Consider the following 19,455-nt stretch of genomic DNA (forward strand, 5'->3'; position numbering starts at 1 on the left):
AATTTAGTCCTTATAATTGATCATTTTTGCAAAATTTACCCAAACAAGCTCTAAAAATTCTAAAACTTTGCCCCGCAGTCCTTAGTAATATTACTAGGCTATTGCAAAAAGAATCATAATTTTCTGAGCTACCACGAATATTTTATGAATTTTTAATCCTATTTAAGCACTAGAAAATTACGAAAAAGCAAGGTTCGGGTTTACCTTTGCCGATTCCGACTTCGGGAACGCGCTCGGGACGTCTGACAACGGGGGGGAGTAGCCAAAACCTTGGTCCAATTCGGAGACTTTTCCGGTAACGGGTCTGTCTGGCCGGAAATTCACAAACCTGGTCAACTGTCGAATTTCCGTGAATTGAGGATACCTACATGAAGCCCACAACACGGGGGTTAGTACATAAATTTTTCAGAATTTTCTAAGATCATCTAATGCTCGGAAAGACACTGCGAAGTTTCGTGGGACCCACCGAAAAATGATGTCAAAAAATTTTAAAATTTATATCCTCGCAAAGCTCTCGACGAGTGGAGCGCTTTGGTACTCTCGGTTTTCTCGTGGGGTTCACGGTTTGCGAGAAATCTAGCCCGAAAGTCAAAATGGGCTAAAACTTCCCTGGCAAAAATTGGACAAACAGCTCGATGGATTTTGGTGTTCTTGGTGTCTATGGAAAGCTCTCAACGAGTAGATGAGTTTATACACAAGACCCGGTCCGATTGGTGGCCGAATCGATCGGGTTTTGGCCGGGAAGATGAACAGTCGCACGTGCGCATCACTCCACTTCGGGCGCCGTTTTCCGGCGTTCCATGGGGCAGCCGGCCGTGGGGGAGGGGTGAGGCGGCGTGCTGGCGAGCTGGGGTGGCAGGGGAGGTGGCGGCGCGGCAAGTGGAGGAGGGAGGAGAGAGAAAAAGAGAGAAAAGGGGAGAGGGGTCGGACGCGGGCGGGGAGGAGGAAGAAAAAGAATAAGACCGGTCCGATTCGATCGGTCCGATCCGGTCCGGTTCGATTAGGTCGGTTCGATTCGGAATACAAAATTTTGAATTTTTACTCTGCCTCGAGACCGAAAACGAGGTCCAAAAATTTCGAAAAAATTCTAGAAAACTCAGAAAAATTTGTAGACTCCAAATATATTTTTAGTTTTGTTATGTGGTCTTTAAATTAATTTTTAAAAATCATCAAAGTTTATATTTTCGAAAAATCGAACCCGATTTTTAAAATTCGAAAAATCTCAAATAATTTATTAAAATTTAAATAAAATTAAAATATCAATAATACTCATAAAATAGTAAAATTTAAAATTTTTGGGGTGTTACATTAATATTGAGCCACATTAAAGGAATTGATTTTGGCCCATATGGTAATATTAATTACTAGACAAAATCTTATATTCACCCACTTGACACAAAAATTAAGTGATATAAATTTTAATAACATAACATTAGGCGCGCATGAAATAAACAAATCACTTCCATAATATACTTCATAATTACCTTTCTATAATAAATTACTAAGTGTGGGTTATGGCGATTGTACATTGTTTAATCACATACTTCCTTCCATATACCACTACACTAGTAATTTATCATAACAGGTTCATAATAGATATATGTTTATCACATCATGGTCTATAATAATGTCTTTAAAGATTTTTTCTCTTATCATTCACTCAAAATATTATATATACACAATTATGAGAAACAAGAAATAAATTAATGTATATCAGAAACACATCAATGAGCTCAGAGTGTCAAAGCCAATACATTATACATTAATACAATCAAGACCCATTATAAGAAAATATTTTTTAAATATCTTAGGTTATGAACCCTTAGTTAACGGATCTGCTATCATGAGATCAATACTATTATGCTCAATAGACACTTTTCATTTCTGAACTTTCTCTTTAACAACAAAATACTTTTCCATATGCTTGGTACCTTTGGCATATTTATCGTTTATGGAGAAAATACTATTACAGAATTATCACAATGAATTCTCAACGGCTTGCTAATGGTATCGACTACCTCAAGTCTTGAGATAAAATTCTGCATGCTTAATGCAAAAATTATAACTTGAAAATATGCCATAAATTTTGCTTTCATAATGGATGAAATAATGACAAACTATTTTTTTTTTAGGCATTTTTCTATAATACTGTTCCTTCAGCTAATAGAAACAATTAGCCAAACTAGTCTTTTATTGTCAACATATCCAGCAAAATCTGAATCTGAATATCCAACTACTTCTAAATGATTAGATATCCTACAAGTGAGCATGAAATCTTTAGTTCATTGTAGGTACCATAAAACTTTCTTTGCAGCTTTCTAGTGATCAATTCCAGGATAAAGAATTGTATAGGTTTAAGCATACATCAAATTACCCACAACTGAAGCATAAGAAATTGATTCCATTTCTTTACGTTACACATCATTCTTTGGACATTGATTGAGACTGAATTTGTCCCCTTTTTATATGGGACCAATTTCTACTGAACATTTATGCATATTAAATCTATCTAGAATTCTATCAATATAGGCTTTCTGAGATAATCCCAATAGTTCTTGTGATCTATTATGGAATATTTCTATTCTAATCACAAAGGATGTCTTTCCCATATCTTTCATTTCAAAATTCATTGAGATAAAATCGTTAGTTTCACGTAATATGCTCAAATCATTTACAGCAAACAAAATATTATCAACATATAGAATTAAGAAAATAAACATAGTCCCACTGATCTTAAGATATATATACATCAATTAATAACTTTTTCTTTAAATCAAAAGACTTTATGGTATCATTGAACTTAATATACCATTGATGGAAAGCTTACTTAAGTATGTATATTGATTTCTTAAGTTTATACACCATATGGCCTTTTCCTTTAATTGAGAAACCTTTAGGTTGGTCCATATAAACTTCCTCTTCAAGTTCTTCATTTAGAAAGGCTATTTTCACATCTATTTGGTGCAACTCTAAGTCATAATGAGCCACTAATGCCATGATAATTCTTAAAGAGTCTTTTTTTGAGACTGGTGAAAATGTTTCTTTAAACACAATCATTAGCAATAAGTCTTGCTTTATATCATTTGATTTTATCATTCGAGTTGTGCTTGGTCTTAAAGACCCATTTACACCCAACTCGTTTAGATCCGTTAGGCGATTCGACAAGATCCCATACTTTGTTTTGTTCCATAGATTTTAACTCATCTTTCATGGCATTTAACCACTTATCAGACTCATTACTTTCCATAGCTCGTGAAAAGGAAACTAGATATTTATTAATTCCTATGTTAAAATCTGACTTTTGCAAGTAAACCATGTAATCATCTGCAATTGCCGATCTCCTTTCTCTTTGAGATATTCTTAATGGCATTTATTGTGGTCACTTTTATTAGCTCTTTGTGGGTTAGCTTCTTTAGGATGTGTTTCATCATTATGTTGTGTAGCATTGTTAGGTCCTTCAACAACTGCTGGAACAACATGTGGAGCAGGAGTGGATATTGGAACTTTAATAGGCACATGAAAATCAACTTTATTATCTTATATATCTACATCCTGTCTCTCAACACTCCCACTAACTTCACCATTCTCAAGGAATCTTGAATTACTAGTTTCCATGATTCTTGGACTATGGTTTGGAACATAAAACCTATACCCTTTAGATTTCTCTGGATAACTAATAAAGTATCCACTTATAGTTCGAGAATCTAATTTCTTTTCATGTGGATTATAAATTCTTGCTTCCGCTCGACAACCCCAAACATGCAAGTGCCTTAAATTAGGTTTCCTTCCAGTCTCTAATTCATAAGGTATTTTTGAGACTGCCTTACTAGGAATCCTATTTAATAAGTATACAGTGGTTTTAAGTGCATATATCCACAAAGATATAGGTAAAGAAGAGTTACTCATCAAACTCCTAACCATATTCATTAAAGTCCGATTTTGCCTTTCTGCCATCTCATTTTATTAAGGAGTACTTGGTATAGTATATTGTGCACATATGCCATAATTTTCTAAGAACTTTACAAATAGACTAGGACATTGTTCCATTTCAGTGTGTTTCTCATAGTATTCACTACCTCTATCTGACTTTACTATTTTCACTTTTCTATCTAATTGCCTCTCAACCTCATTTATGTACACTTCAAGTGCATTTATTGATTGAGATTTTCATTAAGCAAATAAATATATTCATAACATGAAAAATCATCAATAAAGGTAATAAAGTATTTTTTTTCCACTAAAAGATAAAGTATCAAAAGGCCTACATATATCAGTGTATATAATTTCAAAAAGCTTACTGCTTTTTATGGCTTCTTTCTTATTGTGTTTGATTTGCTTTCTCTTAATGCAATCCACACACATCAAGATCAATATTATCTAAACTCGATAGAATCCTATTCTTTATTGACCTTTCTAATCTTTCTTTTCATATGTAACCCAAACGCTTATGCCACAAGAAAACAAAATTCTCATTCAGTCTACAATGATTAATTCCAATATTACTATAAGTGACAAGTAAGGATTCAACAAAATTATCATCAAGTTTCAGTATATATAAATCATTAGTAAGAATTCCAAAAACAATAATGGAATTTTCATTATTATTAAATAAACTGAAACATCCATGCCCAAACTTAACATTGAACCCAAATTCATTAAGTTTTGAAACAAAATGACATTCCTAGAAATTGAAAGCATATAAAAGGTTTTTAATAAGTCGAGTTGATAGCTATTATCTTAGACCAAACGGTAGGTCTCTATGCCTTCAATTGGGGCCTTCATATGGTTCCCCATAAATAGGAAGTCTTAGTTGGGTTTTCGATTTTGACCATAAGGAATTCTTTCATCACATTGGAGACATAAATAGTAGCATCAAAATCAAGCCACCAAGTATTATTAGGAACTTCAAATAAGTTTGATTTGAAACATACATAAGCATAAAGATTACCTTTCTTTTCAAATCAAGCTTTATCTTTTAGGCAATCTTTCTAATAGTGTCATACTACCATTTATTCCTTTCCTTAGCTTAAGTAACATTTGAAGATCCTTTCTTTTTCTTCTTAAACTTGTAGAATTTAACTTTAAGTTCTTTATTAGCTTCTTGACCCATAATGTTGATAGAATGAGTCCCTTAATTTTTCAATCTTATTTCCTCCTAAACTAACTTACTAGCCAATTCATTACCATTCCACTTATCCTTAATAGTGTTGTAATTAATTTGAAATAACCCATATTTAGGAGGTAATGAGTTTAAAATGAACTACACCAATAAGGAATCATCAATTGTCATTCTTAAAGTTTCTAATTTTGCTACAATATCGCTCGTTCTAATAATGTGCTCTTGCATACTTTTCGACCCATCATACTTCATGGTCGTGAGTTATGCCATTAGAGTACTAGTGAGTGACTTAACTTCAGAATAGAACATATCTTACATGAGTTTAAGGTATTCTTTTATATTTTTACCCTGTGGAATTGTAGTCCTAATGTTGTTAGCAATAGTCATTCACAAAAAACATAAGGCTTAATTTGCTTAATGATTCTCATTGCTTATTTTATAACTTCTCTTTCTCGCTACTTATATCCATAATAGCAGCGAATTAGCCAAGTTAAGGTCCAAGACACTAATTGGAACTTGACTTGCTTACACCATTCAAAGAAGTTCAATTCATTAAAATAATAATAGATTAAGCTTGCGAATGTAGAGAAAAAGCTGCAATATGATATTTATATGCTCAAAATAGATTCAGATAATTTTAACAATTAGAGTATACTATAGTTCTCCTTTGGGTAGATACTATAATATACTATCTTAAATTAAATACCTTTAAATTTGATTGGATAATAATTAACTTATATCAAATATACATATTATATTTGGACATCCAATATATATTTGATAAAATATTATTGTCCTCATAATTCTCACTATCATAGAATAATTGATTTACCTTTAGGTAAAATCCTTAAGTTCTGATCACTAGTAAGTATCAATTAATCCACTTATCATCATAGGATTCTATTAGCACGGATAATTAAAAATTTCTATATGCATGTAAACATCATTCATAGTTCGGCTACTTTGGTGACTAACAAACTATTTATTTTATTTTATTTTAGTTTGGTCACTTTGGTGACTAACAAACTAAAACAAATATCATAATTTCTATCGCAAGGTATTTTGCGGTCGCTTGGATGAAGCTCTTCACCAAAGTGAGAAAAGTGAGGAGTCACCACTTTAATTTTGAGGTAAATTAAAGAAAACCATTTTGTGAAAATAAATTAAAAGGAAACCACTTTAAAAGAGAAAAGAGATTCTAGGTTCGGAGTCCGTATACGGGCGGGGAAGGTGTTAGGCATCCCGCCTTGTCCCTCAATGAGGGTAAATAGATTTAATGTTATGCTCTTCATAAATTACAAAAATAATTAGAGGGTTGGGATAGTGATGATGTTAATTCTTTGTGCGTAATAAAGGAGTATTTGATATTTCACTTATTTTGGATTGCCCAAGAACACGAGTTCGTGAGATGGCCCTTTAGTGAATAGGTGTCGAGTAAAGTTATCTTGTGTATTGGAGTTGTGTTATTTTAATTTGGATTTGTTAAGAGAGCTCGGATAAGAAGTTTCTACCGATCTCTAGATATGTTTTTTTTAGAGTTTTAAGAGAGAGATTTTGGATAAGAACTCTCCTCCGAATTCTGCGTACATTATTAAGATCTTAGAGAAAATCGGGTAAGAACTCTCTCCCGATCTCCGTGTTTTATTTAAATTTTGAATGAGAATCAGGTAAGAACTCTCCCCTAATCTCTTAAAATATTTGGTTTAAAGTTTTAAGTAAAGGGTCTCGGATAAGAACTCTCCTCCGATTTCCATGTTTTATTTAAATGAGAATCAGGTAAGAACTCTCCCTCGATCTCTTAAAGTATTCGGTTTAAAGTTTTAAATAAAGGATCTCGGATAAGAACTCTCCTCCTATCTCCATGTTTTATTTAAATGAGAATCAAGTAAGAACTCTCTCCCGATCTCTTAAATTATTAGGTTTAAAGTTTTAAATAAAGGATCTCGGATAAGAACTCTCCTCTGATCTCCATGTTTTATTTAAATGAGAATCAGGCAAGAACTCTCCCCCGATCTCTTAGAGTGTATGTTATGATCACATACTGTAGGGCCTTGGACTAAGGATTCTGCTACCTGAAGGCGTCAGAAACCGGCACAATGCTTTTCTTAACCCACTGATGCCTTATAACTAGAGGATAGATACAAGACCGAACTTTTCACCGATCTCCTATGCGATTGCCTTGTCAGAACTCTTTGGCTGGCGATATCCGATCTCTTTTGGTTACTAGTCTGGGAACCGATCTCATCTCAATTCCCGCTCTATTATGCTATCTCCTGGGCTCGTTTAGTAGCCCGACCTCATAACTTTTTCCTCTGATCTACTATTCAACCTTTTGTTATTTTTATTTGTTCGAAAACTTTCACGTTAAGATACTTCTACCAATATTTTTTTAAGTTACCTACAATTTGCCCACAAGCGGAACACCTATTTTCGAAAGAAATGAAAACTAAGAAGAGATGAATAAAGTTTACAAATGAATAGAAGAAGTAAGCTCAAGAAATAACTACCGGCCTGAATAATCTACGTTGGCATTTTTAGTGCAACTGAACTTAATAGAAATTTCGAGAATAAAAGTAGAGAAAATAAAACACAAGCATTCGGTAAAGTGACAGTTTAGACACTTACCTGTGGGAGGTTGAGGCTATTGAACTAACTCGAACTAACTCTGGGACCACAAATATTGTAGAGCTGCAAGCAGATGGTCCAGGGACTAATGCTTACTTCGAAATAAGGAGAATCAGGTCAGAATGCAGTTGAGCTGAAGCGACGGTAACCGGGTCGGAATGAGATCAAGCTTGGAGAATAATATGTTGGTATTAGGGTGATGAAGACAAAACTGAACAAAAAAATGGTATCATAGAGTAATGAACAGACTAAAAATGAAAAATTTCAGGGTCCAAAACTCCTTCAATGGAGATACTTAAGAAAACTAGTTTCAGAAGTTTCTCGATTTTATGTAAACTTAGAACGACAAAGTAGCAAGACTAAATTAAATTTCAGAGCCTTTCCACTATAATCACCACCACCTTTTTCGTCCGTCCCTTCTACAGTATTGCATGCAGGTATTTATAGGGAACGGGTGCTTCTAATGAAGGGTTAGGGTCTCTCCTAGGGAGACGGAAGGTCTGGATTCAAAGGATATAATCCGATGTCTGAGAATTAAAGAGAATCAAAATGGACGGTTGGGATCCTATTCAGAATATCCGTCCTTTCTCTTCTTAATCTAACGGCCCAGGATCTTGCCTTACAAGATGGATCCGAGGGCTGGGAATGAAAAGCGCCGAACCTGTCGTCTGCTTTTGATCCAAGGTGTAATGGCCCGGCCCACTAGTGATATTGTCCGCTCTGGACCGAAGCCCTCACGTTTTTAAAACGCGTTATTAGGAGTTATGAACCACCAACTTATAAACCCAGCATCTCTCCCGTGTTTTGTCGATGTGGGATTTGCCTAGGGTGTTACAATCCACCCCCCTTATAGGACTCAGCGTCCTCACTGAGGTTTGCCCCACCATCATTCAAGGTTGCACGCAGAGTGGCTCTGATACCACAAATGTAATGGCCCGACCCACTAGTGATATTGTCCGCTCTGGACCGAAGCCCTCACGGTTTTAAAACGCGTCACTAGGAGTTACGAACCACCAACTTATAAACCCAGTATCTCTCCCATGTTTTGTCGATGTGGGATTTGCCTAGGATGTTACACAAGGGCTCCGGGTTCATCCTTATAAGTATGATCAACGGTGGAGATTGAGATGTACAGGACTGCCATAACTGTTTTGGCGTCTATCAGCAATGTGGGCGATTCTGCAAATGATGCGTGCGGTGAGGATTTGATCGCGCTTGCAACGTTTTAACTAACTAGGCTCTGATTATGAAGAGAGTTATTGGAAGTCATTTTATCCTCTTCATGCTTTCCGATCTCTATTCCTTCCGATCTCTCTATTATGACCCTTTTCCGATCTTTCTCATATCGGGTCCCTCATCGCTTCCCGATCTCTCCCATTCTAGAATTTGCCTTGGTCAACGCAATTAATTCTTCGGTTACCGATGCATCCGCTTCGATTTCTGTATTTAATAAATGCTTAGGCACTATATATATGCACCCACGAGAAAGCCCCTTCACACTTTACTTCTCCTTCAGTCTCTCTATTTCTCTGATTTTAGCTTCCTCGGTAATGATTCCGACTATGGTGACTACTTTTGATCTTTTTTCGACTATTTTCTTTGCCCCTCGCCTGAAAATTTATGATCCCAGCGATCGGAGAATCATGAGAACAATATCTGATGACAGTGAGGGAACCAGACTAATTTACCGATCAATATAAAAAATGACGATCGTGCCGATCTCGAATCGGTCCACCAATATAATTGGTGGGCCGATCTCGGGCAAGAGTACTGTTAATTTCAATTTTAATGTCGGTGACTGCCTCTTGAAGTTCATTTGGCTCCTCAACACATCGGGCGTCCCGACTGCAGCTCGGTTTTGGTCGATGACATCGACGATGACTCCACTCACCATCATAAAAGTCATAGTCACCCCATCTGAGCTACACATCTATCCAATACCTATGGCTGGCTTTCTGATCAAACACATCTTTTGATTCAGCCACAAGACTAGGCTTTGATATAGGTCCTCACTAGGTAAGATGTAGTGCTGATCTTTAGAGATCGCCCAAATGATGTAATCTGATCTTTAAAGGTTCTCTTAATGATGTAATCCGATCTCTTGAGATTGCCCAAATGATGTAATCTGACCTTTTGGAAATGAAATAAAATTTTATTTGAAGGTTATTATTTAATTATTGCATCAGTTATTTTTTCGATCTTTGATGTGTATATCCGATCTGATCTCCAACTAAATCATCATTAGCCGATCTGTGGCTCTGAAAATTTGCCTAATCCGATAACCCTAGCTAACCGATCTCATTTTATTCGATTTTATTATTATGTTTCTGGAACCTTCCTGCGACGTGTCAGGAAAGTGGGCCAATTCCTCTAACCGATGTGTCGCTTGGGACTTCGTGAGCATTAAATGCTCAGACAGGTATAAATAGGGGGAGGGTCAATCAGTTGCCCCCTTATGTCACTTTTAGCACTTTGCTAGCAATTTCAACATTCTCTCGTTTCTTCAAGCATTTCTGACACCAATCACATTCCGGTAAGGACTTTGATTCTTTTCTTAGTTAAACTTCTTTGGTTTTCTTGAAAATGAGCCGCGCCAAGGGTCAGAAAGCTGCGTGCTCGCCTTCTGTCCATGTTTCATGGACCTTGGAAGAGGGCAACGTAATTAGATCAGGTGGTCAAGCCAGTACGACCCTCGTTCTGGTAACTGGTACGGCTGCCAGACCAAGGCGAGGGGCATTTTCTAGAAGAGAAAACCTGCTAGTGGACGAATTGCCTTCGGTCCTGAGGGAAACTGATCTTCAATCTATAAGTCAGGAGTACAATCTGCGGATCGACTCCTTTGAACTGATCAAATGCCATGGTGATCATTGGGTCGACCACTTCTTTGATGAGCGCGATCTCATCATGGTGTATGAAGAGCAACTGAAGGTTGGGCTCCGTTTTCCTTTGGACGAATTTTATAAGGCCGTCCTAAAATTCCACCACGTTTCGGTAGCTCAAGTGCATCCAAACTCCTGGCGGACTCTAATAGCTTTCCGGGGCCTTTGCTGAGCTAAGGGACTAGAACCCACGGCTAAAGTCTTTGCCGAACTACATAGGCTCACTCGAAGGAAGGATGATGAGTTCTGGTTCTTTCAGGCTAGGCCTAACTGTTCTCTCTTTACCGATCTCCCTTCTTCATTGAAGAATTGGAAGAACCGGTTCTTCATTTTGAGGAGCAAAATTCAGAATGGCTTTGAGGGTATTCCACGGAGTTGGCAACACCTGGTTGCTCCAATCCCAAAAAAGATCGCCTTAAATAAGGACGAAGACGCCGTGGTGAAAGAGTTAAAGTCTCAGGTGTCCACCCAGAAATTCTCTTGCTTAGACGTGGTGATGGCCGAACTGAAGTATTGGATGATGCGGCTGATCACTGATGAAGAATACGAGCTTCAGCTCTCTAACCTCGGCCCTGGTACTACCCATATCTTTGGTCTCTGAATCTTAGTGAACTCACTGACTTCTTCTTTGTGCAGGTATGGCGGGCGACGATGCTTCTAAGGAGTGCCGTAAGTGAAAGAGGGAGGTCTCCAGAAAAGTGAGGGCGATGAAGGGGGCCACCATTGCTGATACTTAGACCCCTCATCGTGAATCAGTAGAGGTGCCGAGCTCTCCTCCCCGATCTCAAGAGCAACCAATCCTTGAGGTAGAGGTCATCGCTCCTGCTCCTCAACAAATCGAGCTTCCACCTCGCCCTCCTCCTCCGATCTCTTCCAATGTAGAAGGGGAGTCTTTCGGTCCTACGGTCAAGACACTTTCCAGGGGCGCTCAACTTCTGATCCAATCGTTGGAAAAAAATCACTCTACAAGGGGGAATCCTGGCTTGGCCAAAGTCATGGGAGCTTCCATCTACATCCAGGAAGATCGGAACCGGTTGGCAGAGGAGAGCATGGGTGATATTGTAGCTCAGACAATGAGCTTGGGCTTAAAGGCCATTGCAAATCAGCACATACTCAGAGAGAAAGCTGATGCCTTAAAGAAGGAGATCCTTAAGGCGGTCCAAGATGCCTCAGCTGCACAAGCTCGGCTCTCCTCTACTAACGACTACATCGCCAGAATGAAAGAGCAGATGAAGCATTATGAGGAGAGGATAGCGAAGGTGGAATGAGAACTTAAAGATTCCCGAGCTGGTCGGTCTGCCGATCTCGCTCGTTATGCTTAAGACCTTCGGGGGAAGGAGGAAGAGCTCCAAGCCAAGGATGAGGAACTTTAAGCTAAGGAAGATGAGAGTACTACAAAGAAGGTCGGGGCTTATGTGAACACCCATAATGACCTTCTAGCCGAGCTGAGGAAGCGATATCCCGAAGAGGACTTCTCCTGGATGAACGAGCTCGCCCCAGAGGCCGAAGATGAGAGCGACGAGGATCCAGAGAGAGAGAGAGAGAGAATGAGAGAAATGATGATGTACTTAGATAACAGGCTGGGGGAGACCCTTCAGCTGAATGACTTGCAAATTTTTAGTTTGAAATGAAATGAAGTTCTCTCTTTTTGTTTAATTCCTTGATGAGATCGGAAAAGCGTCCCAATTGTATGAGTACTTGATTGTTTGAACGTATTAGAACATCAAACTTAAAAGCAACCATTAACCTAAGTATAAGAGGTTGGAAAAACATTGTAAGCATGAGATCGGACTAAGCCATGACCAAACATCAGGTAGAACTTTAGAACATTAGAATTGGAAAGACTTGATTCGAATTCTTAAGATCGGAATCATCATTAAATCGGACAGAAACCTTAACTTTATTTTAAGGAATATCTGGGACATACAAGTGAGGAACCCAATTCTAGCATTAGCTAAATGACTTTCCACAATATTTATAAAGAGAGATCGGGAGGCAAGACTGGATGGTACGGAGACCTGAAATTGGTTCGAACCCCTCTGATAAGAGATCAGAAAACAATTAACTAAGTGTGGGATCGATTTATTTCATGATCGAGCAATCGATGTGTTTGGAAAAGTCATTCGTGATTGAAGGACGTCGGCTGGGAGTCGATTTTAAAGTCCCTTGACCTCAGTGATCGGCCAAAATATGGTGTCGACACACTTGTCATCATAGGTATCTATTAGTACGGATAATTGATAATTTCTATATGCATATAAACATTATTCATAGTTTAGCCACTTTGGTAACTAACAGACTATTAATTTTATTTTATTTTAGTTTGGTCACTTTGGTGACTAACAAACTAAAACAAATATCATAAGACATACATATAAATTATGTATCTTAATAAACTTAATATTTATTCATTTATTAGGTTTAATTACAAATTTTAATTAGATTGGGTAGAAAATATATATATATTTTTTGTTTCTTTTAATTTCTTTCTTTAAAGAAATATGATCTAAAACTTAAATATCTTTATAACACGATTTGTCATCGTGTTAATAATCCTCATGCCCAAAACTTAATTGAGTCAAATTTTAATAATAATATTATTATAATTATTTTAATCATTAATATTAATCTTAAAACTTTCACGATCTACACTTTAATTTTACCCATATTTAATAACAAGTAAGAACTTTAACATTATATTCATCATCATAAATTTGATGGAGAAATTTAATTGTTCAAAACCTGGGGCTCTGATACCACATGTAAAGTAATTCTTAATAGATCATAATAATCATAAACTTAATGTGAATTATAAATATAAGATTCAACCATTACCCTAATAATGGATCTTGAACAAATAAATTCTCACAGATCTAGAAAATATATCTGATGCGGAGTTTAATTGAGCCATACTAATAATTGAGAGAGACCCTTTAATTTAATAAATTGATTTCTCCCTCTTAACCCTTCTTGATTTACACACAAGAATTTAGCGATGACAGACTTTCTTGAGATGACCCTATTAGCGATGGCAAACTTTCTTGAGATGACTTTAATATCTCTAACTTTATAAAAGATAATGTGTGTAACCTTATGGGTAGAGAGAGTACCAGCTTATATATATATATATATATATATATATATATATATATATATATATATATATATATATATATATATATATATATATATATATATATATATATATATATATATATATCCATCAAATACCCTTATACAATTAGGATTAGGAGTTACGTTAATTAGAGTCATCCTTGTACAATTAGGATTTGTATTAATCAAAATGAATATAAATTAATATTGAGCCACATTAAAGGAATTGATTTTGACCCATATGATAATATTAATTATTGGACAAAATCTTGCATTAAAAACTTATAAAGATGATGAAATTCATTTTTATTTATGATTTGTTTTTCGGTGAACTAAATGAAGCCTACGTGAGGAACATTTTGTTACATAATTATGCCATTGGAGTTGAAAAATATGGGGATCCACAAGGAAATTAAAGTTTATGCATATAATATGATAGGTTTTTGTAATGCGTAGAGAACTACAATTTGAGGTTAAAATCTAAGATAAAATATCCCTTAAATTTTTTATTTATTTTTATTCCGTAAAAGACTTAATTGCAGAATATTATAAATTAGTGAGTGATGCTCCGACAAATAATTAATTAATCGTCATAAAAAATAAAAAAATAAAGATAATAAAGAGATAATTAATGTCTAATTATATACTTGAAATTTGAATTCAAAAATTCAAAATTCTCAAAAATATTTGGTTATATATATGTACACTCAACTATATGAGTATTTCATTAAAATTAAAAAATTTTAATTTCTTTCATAAAATTTATTAAATTTTAATTTAATTTATTAAAAGTCATTATGATAAAAAATTAAAAATTTTCAAGTTAATTTGTTAACTTATTAATTATTTTCTAAATAAAATTATCTTATTTTATTAGTTTCTTACAAAAAAAAGGACATATAAAGTGCATTCAAATATTCTGTTACAGTAAAATATTTTTTTTTTTCTCTTTTTTTCTCCGTTAGTAGCTACTGATTAGGTAATTTTATTTGTAAAATAGTTAATAAGTCAATAGGTTAATATTAAAAATCTTTAATTTTCTGTGACAATGATTTTTATGAAATAAAATTGAAATTTAGTGAATTTTAAATAAGAGATTAAATTTAGTTTAATTATTTTTATAAAATACTTAAATTTATATATAATTAATATTATTGTGATAAAATAATAGTTAATAATATTAAATAAAACAATTTAAATATTAGAAAGACAAATTCAGAAATTATATTATTGAATAAAAACACCGTAAAAAAAAAAGAAACATCTCTTATGCGTTTTTAAAAAAGAAAACAGCAAGCAAATATTGCAGGATCCAGCAATTAAAAAACAAAATAAAGCAATGGCATGATACGAAAAGGAGATTTTATAACGTAAAATCTCGTGAGAAATTAGATAATTTGGTATTTTATGAAACGAGAGCAAGCTGTCCTCGTTCTCCACTGCCTGGTGCCTGCTATATATAAACTTGGCTGTTGTGCCTCGTCTTCAGTCCCTCACACAAAATCTCTCTCTCCCTCTCTCTCACCTTATTTCTCTCACTACATAAATTTTGGCAGCCATGGCGGTGTCTAGCTCTTCGTTTGTATCAAATCAATCTTTCTCCCCATTCTTGAAAGCACCAAGATCAAACCTCTGTGGCAGGAAACAGGTATAGATGTACTGTTCATCTTGTTAACCGTCTAATCTTGCAATATGGGATGTCGTTTCTTGTTGATTCTTTATGCTTTGATGCGGAGTTTTGAGGTGCCGAATTTGGTGTTTGGTGATGTGGGTTTATTTCATGATCTTGTTTTTGGGTTTTTAACGATGGTTGATTATGTGTTTCAGTTCTGTTTACGAGCATCTGCCGGCCACCCAGATGAAGAAGGGAAAATGATGATAAGGAAAGAAAAAGATGGCTGGAAAATTGATTTCTCAGGGGAGAAACCACCCACACCATTGCTAGATACAATCAATTACCCTGTTCACATGAAGAACCTATCCACACAGGTAATCTAAAAAATTAAAAAAAAATGAAAAAACACTGAACTGATGATGATCTTCTGTATAGTGTTTACAGGGTGGTTATCGCACACATAGGAGAACTACTTCTTTTCTTATGCTCTAATGTTCTGTTCAATCCTAACAAGGAATCTTTTTGAACTGCCTGCTTATTTTTGGTGGTTATATCAATTAACTTTCAGGATCTTGAACAACTAGCAGCAGAGCTTAGAGCAGATATTGTATACAGTGTATCGAAGACAGGAGGGCATCTGAGTTCAAGCTTAGGAGTTGTCGAGCTAGCAGTGGCTCTGCATCATGTGTTCAGCACACCTGATGATAAAATCATATGGGATGTTGGTCATCAGGTGGGATACTCTGCATTCCAAAAAAAAAAAAAAAAAAGAAAGAGATGAATGGTGAATTTACAGGATGTATTTGTGAAGAGGCTCTAATTTTTTTTTGCAGGCATACCCACATAAAATTTTAACAGGAAGAAGGTCTAGGATGCACACCATAAGGAAAACTTCAGGGCTTGCAGGATTTCCTAAAAGAGATGAGAGCGTTTATGATGCCTTTGGCGCTGGACATAGTTCCACAAGCATCTCTGCTGGTCTTGGTATGTGCAGTCGTAGCTCTCATTATTCAAAAGTGTACTTATATAACTTTTTTCCCCATTAGTCCAGTTCGCATGCAAATCAAATTGAATAAAAGAGATCCTGTTACAGGCTGTAAGTGACAAATAATTAATAGTGGCTATAAGTAACAATTAAATTCACAGCACTAACTAGTGCTCTTTGTAAAAGTAGCAATTAAATGTAGTAATAAGTTTGCTGCTAAATAAAATATGCAGGAATGGCAGTTGCAAGGGACCTACTAGGGAAGAACAACAATGTCATTTCTGTAATTGGAGATGGAGCCATGACAGCTGGACAAGCATATGAGGCCATGAACAATGCAGGATTCCTTGATGCTAATCTAATTGTTATATTAAATGACAATAAGCAAGTATCTTTACCCACAGCTACTCTTGATGGCCCTGCAACTCCTGTAGGAGCTCTTAGTAGTGCTTTGGCCAAGATCCAAGCAAGCACCCAGTTCCGCAAACTTCGTGAAGCTGCAAAAGTAAGATTTAAGTTTTCATATGTTTTTGTCTTCATGTTCTGGTCCTCACATCTAATTTCAATATCAGAAGATATTATCTGACTTTGGTTTTGTGTGTTGAAGAGCATCACAAAGCAAATTGGTGGTAAAACGCATCAAGTTGCTGCAAAGGTAGATGAATATGCAAGAGGAATGATTAGTGCTTCTGGGTCTACTCTCTTTGAGGAGTTGGGGTTATATTATATCGGTCCAGTGGATGGGCACAACATTGAAGATCTAGTGACCATATTTCAAAAAGTAAAAGCAATGCCTGCCCCAGGACCAGTTCTGATTCACATTGTGACAGAGAAAGGGAAGGGCTATCCCCCAGCTGAGGCAGCAGCTGATAAAATGCATGGTAAGACTATAACTTTCTCGTCCCATAGTGGTGTAATGAATTCCTGAGAAGATCCTTACCCTTTCATACTCTCAGGTGTTGTCAAGTTTGATGTTCAAACTGGGAAGCAATTCAAGCCAAAATCCCCTACACTTTCTTATACACAGTACTTTGCTGAAGCTCTGATCAAAGAAGCTGAGACAGACAATAAGATTGTAGCCATTCATGCTGCAATGGGTGGTGGGACTGGTCTCAATTATTTCCAGAAGAGGTTTCCAGATCGCTGCTTTGATGTGGGCATTGCTGAGCAACATGCTGTTACATTTGCAGCTGGTTTAGCCACTGAAGGACTCAAGCCCTTCTGTGCAATTTACTCATCATTCCTGCAACGAGGATATGATCAGGTGAGCTATGGAAGTTGATACTTGATTAATTAACAAAAACCCTTCGCTGCAAAATCCCACACTAACTTTTATCTGTGGAACATAGGTGGTACATGATGTTGATCTTCAAAAGTTACCAGTCAGATTTGCCATGGATCGAGCTGGTTTGGTTGGTGCAGATGGACCCACCCATTGTGGAGCATTTGATATTGCATACATGGCTTGCTTGCCCAACATGGTAGTCATGGCTCCATCTGATGAAGCTGAGCTGATGCACATGGTTGCCACTGCAGCAGCCATAGATGACAGACCCAGCTGCTTCAGGTTCCCAAGGGGCAACGGAATTGGAGCAGCTCTTCCTCCTAATAATAAAGGAACCCCACTTGAGGTTAGCATAAGCAATCAACTTAGAAAATTACATACAGCATAACAAAGATCAGATAACTAAAATGTTTCTTTTTCAATTATTGAATAGATTGGGAAAGGGAGAATACTGATGGAAGGCAACAGAGTTGCCATTTTGGGATATGGTTCTATAGTTCAACAATGTGTAGAAGCAGCAAGTATGCTCAGAACCCAAGGCATTTCTGTGACAGTAGCTGATGCGAGATTTTGCAAACCTTTAGATACAGATCTTATCAGGCAATTGGCTAAGGAGCATGAGTTCCTCATTACAGTGGAAGAGGGTTCTATTGGAGGTTTTTCTTCCCATGTATCTCACTTCCTGAGTTTAAGTGGCATTCTGGATGGACCCCTAAAGGTGAATTTTCTTTTTCAGCTTGGAAATTTCAAGCGTCTTTTTAAATCGCTTTCTTCAATTTGTTTTCTTTTCACTTTACTCTGGTTCTAACTTTTATAATGCATACTGCAGTTGAGAGCAATGGTTCTCCCTGACAGATACATTGACCATGGATCGCCTCAAGACCAAATTCAAGAAGCAGGCATCTCATCAAACCATATCACTGCCACAGTTTTATCTCTCTTGGGGAAGCCAAAAGAAGCTCTTCAATTCAAGTGAAGCAAGAAAGGAATCAGAATATTGTCTCAGGAATAGCAAAAGCCATACATATCACTGCAAGTGTGAGACTATTGTAAAAATGCAAATTAGTTCATATTTAGATATTAATGTACAAAGATATGGGACTCCAATCCCATGACTAAAAAATATCTCAACAAGAAAGTTCAAAATGATTGAATTGAGTTTGAATCACCAATAGCGCCTCTGTACTTATACTAGTTCTAATATGATAAACATCTGACAGAACTTGAAATTTCAGAATAGACCAAACCAAGAAAATTCTCTTAAAACTTACAGTAAGATTCCGTCTTCCGTCTCTGTTCAGATGTGAAGGCAGAAGTATCTGTCAACAGGAAACACATTTAAGTTCGATGCATATAGTCCAAAAAATAAATAATGCTTTAACAGCATCAATTAGCTATTTCACTACTGTGTTAAATGAAGCAGATTCTCTCCTGTCTCCAAATCTGAGAAATGCATCCATGTATAATTGGCCACTAGCTCATTATCCATCAGTCAATCAATTAATAAATTATAAGAGGAATATGTGAGAAATAGACAGTGAGCCATCTAGATCAAGGAATCAATGCAAGTTGATAATGAAATGGACAAAGGGATATAGTCATACAGGTGCGCAAAAGACATGGGGTATCAAAGTAGGTTCACCAATTAAGCTCAGTTTCAAGCCTCTGGCATCAATCTCTTTACATCGTCGATATATCTTCATGTCTTTCGCTCCCTGTACGACTATATCCCTAGGTCATAAAATAATCAACATTTCTTATATTTATAAAGGTTACTTATAAAAAAAACCCCTGATATTTACCTAAAAATTTAATTTAGTACCTGTTGTTTCA

At 36.1% G+C, this 19,455-nt stretch overlaps 1 protein-coding gene across 1 annotated transcript; it reads left to right on the top strand.

Annotated features, from left to right (window-relative positions):
- The first annotated feature begins 15,224 nt into the window (after positions 1-15,224).
- LOC110655489 (probable 1-deoxy-D-xylulose-5-phosphate synthase 2, chloroplastic) lies at positions 15,225-18,794 on the top strand. The gene is given in 10 exon segments (NM_001422026.1): positions 15,225-15,385; positions 15,565-15,726; positions 15,921-16,085; positions 16,186-16,336; positions 16,571-16,842; positions 16,945-17,218; positions 17,294-17,601; positions 17,687-17,968; positions 18,056-18,340; positions 18,452-18,794. Coding segments are annotated over 10 exon segments (2,136 nt in total). The 5' UTR covers positions 15,225-15,295; the 3' UTR covers positions 18,599-18,794.
- The last annotated feature ends 661 nt before the right edge of the window (positions 18,795-19,455 follow it).

This window comes from Hevea brasiliensis, chromosome 7 (assembly GCF_030052815.1).
Source record: "Hevea brasiliensis isolate MT/VB/25A 57/8 chromosome 7, ASM3005281v1, whole genome shotgun sequence".
NCBI classification, from domain to species: Eukaryota; Viridiplantae; Streptophyta; class Magnoliopsida; order Malpighiales; family Euphorbiaceae; genus Hevea; species Hevea brasiliensis.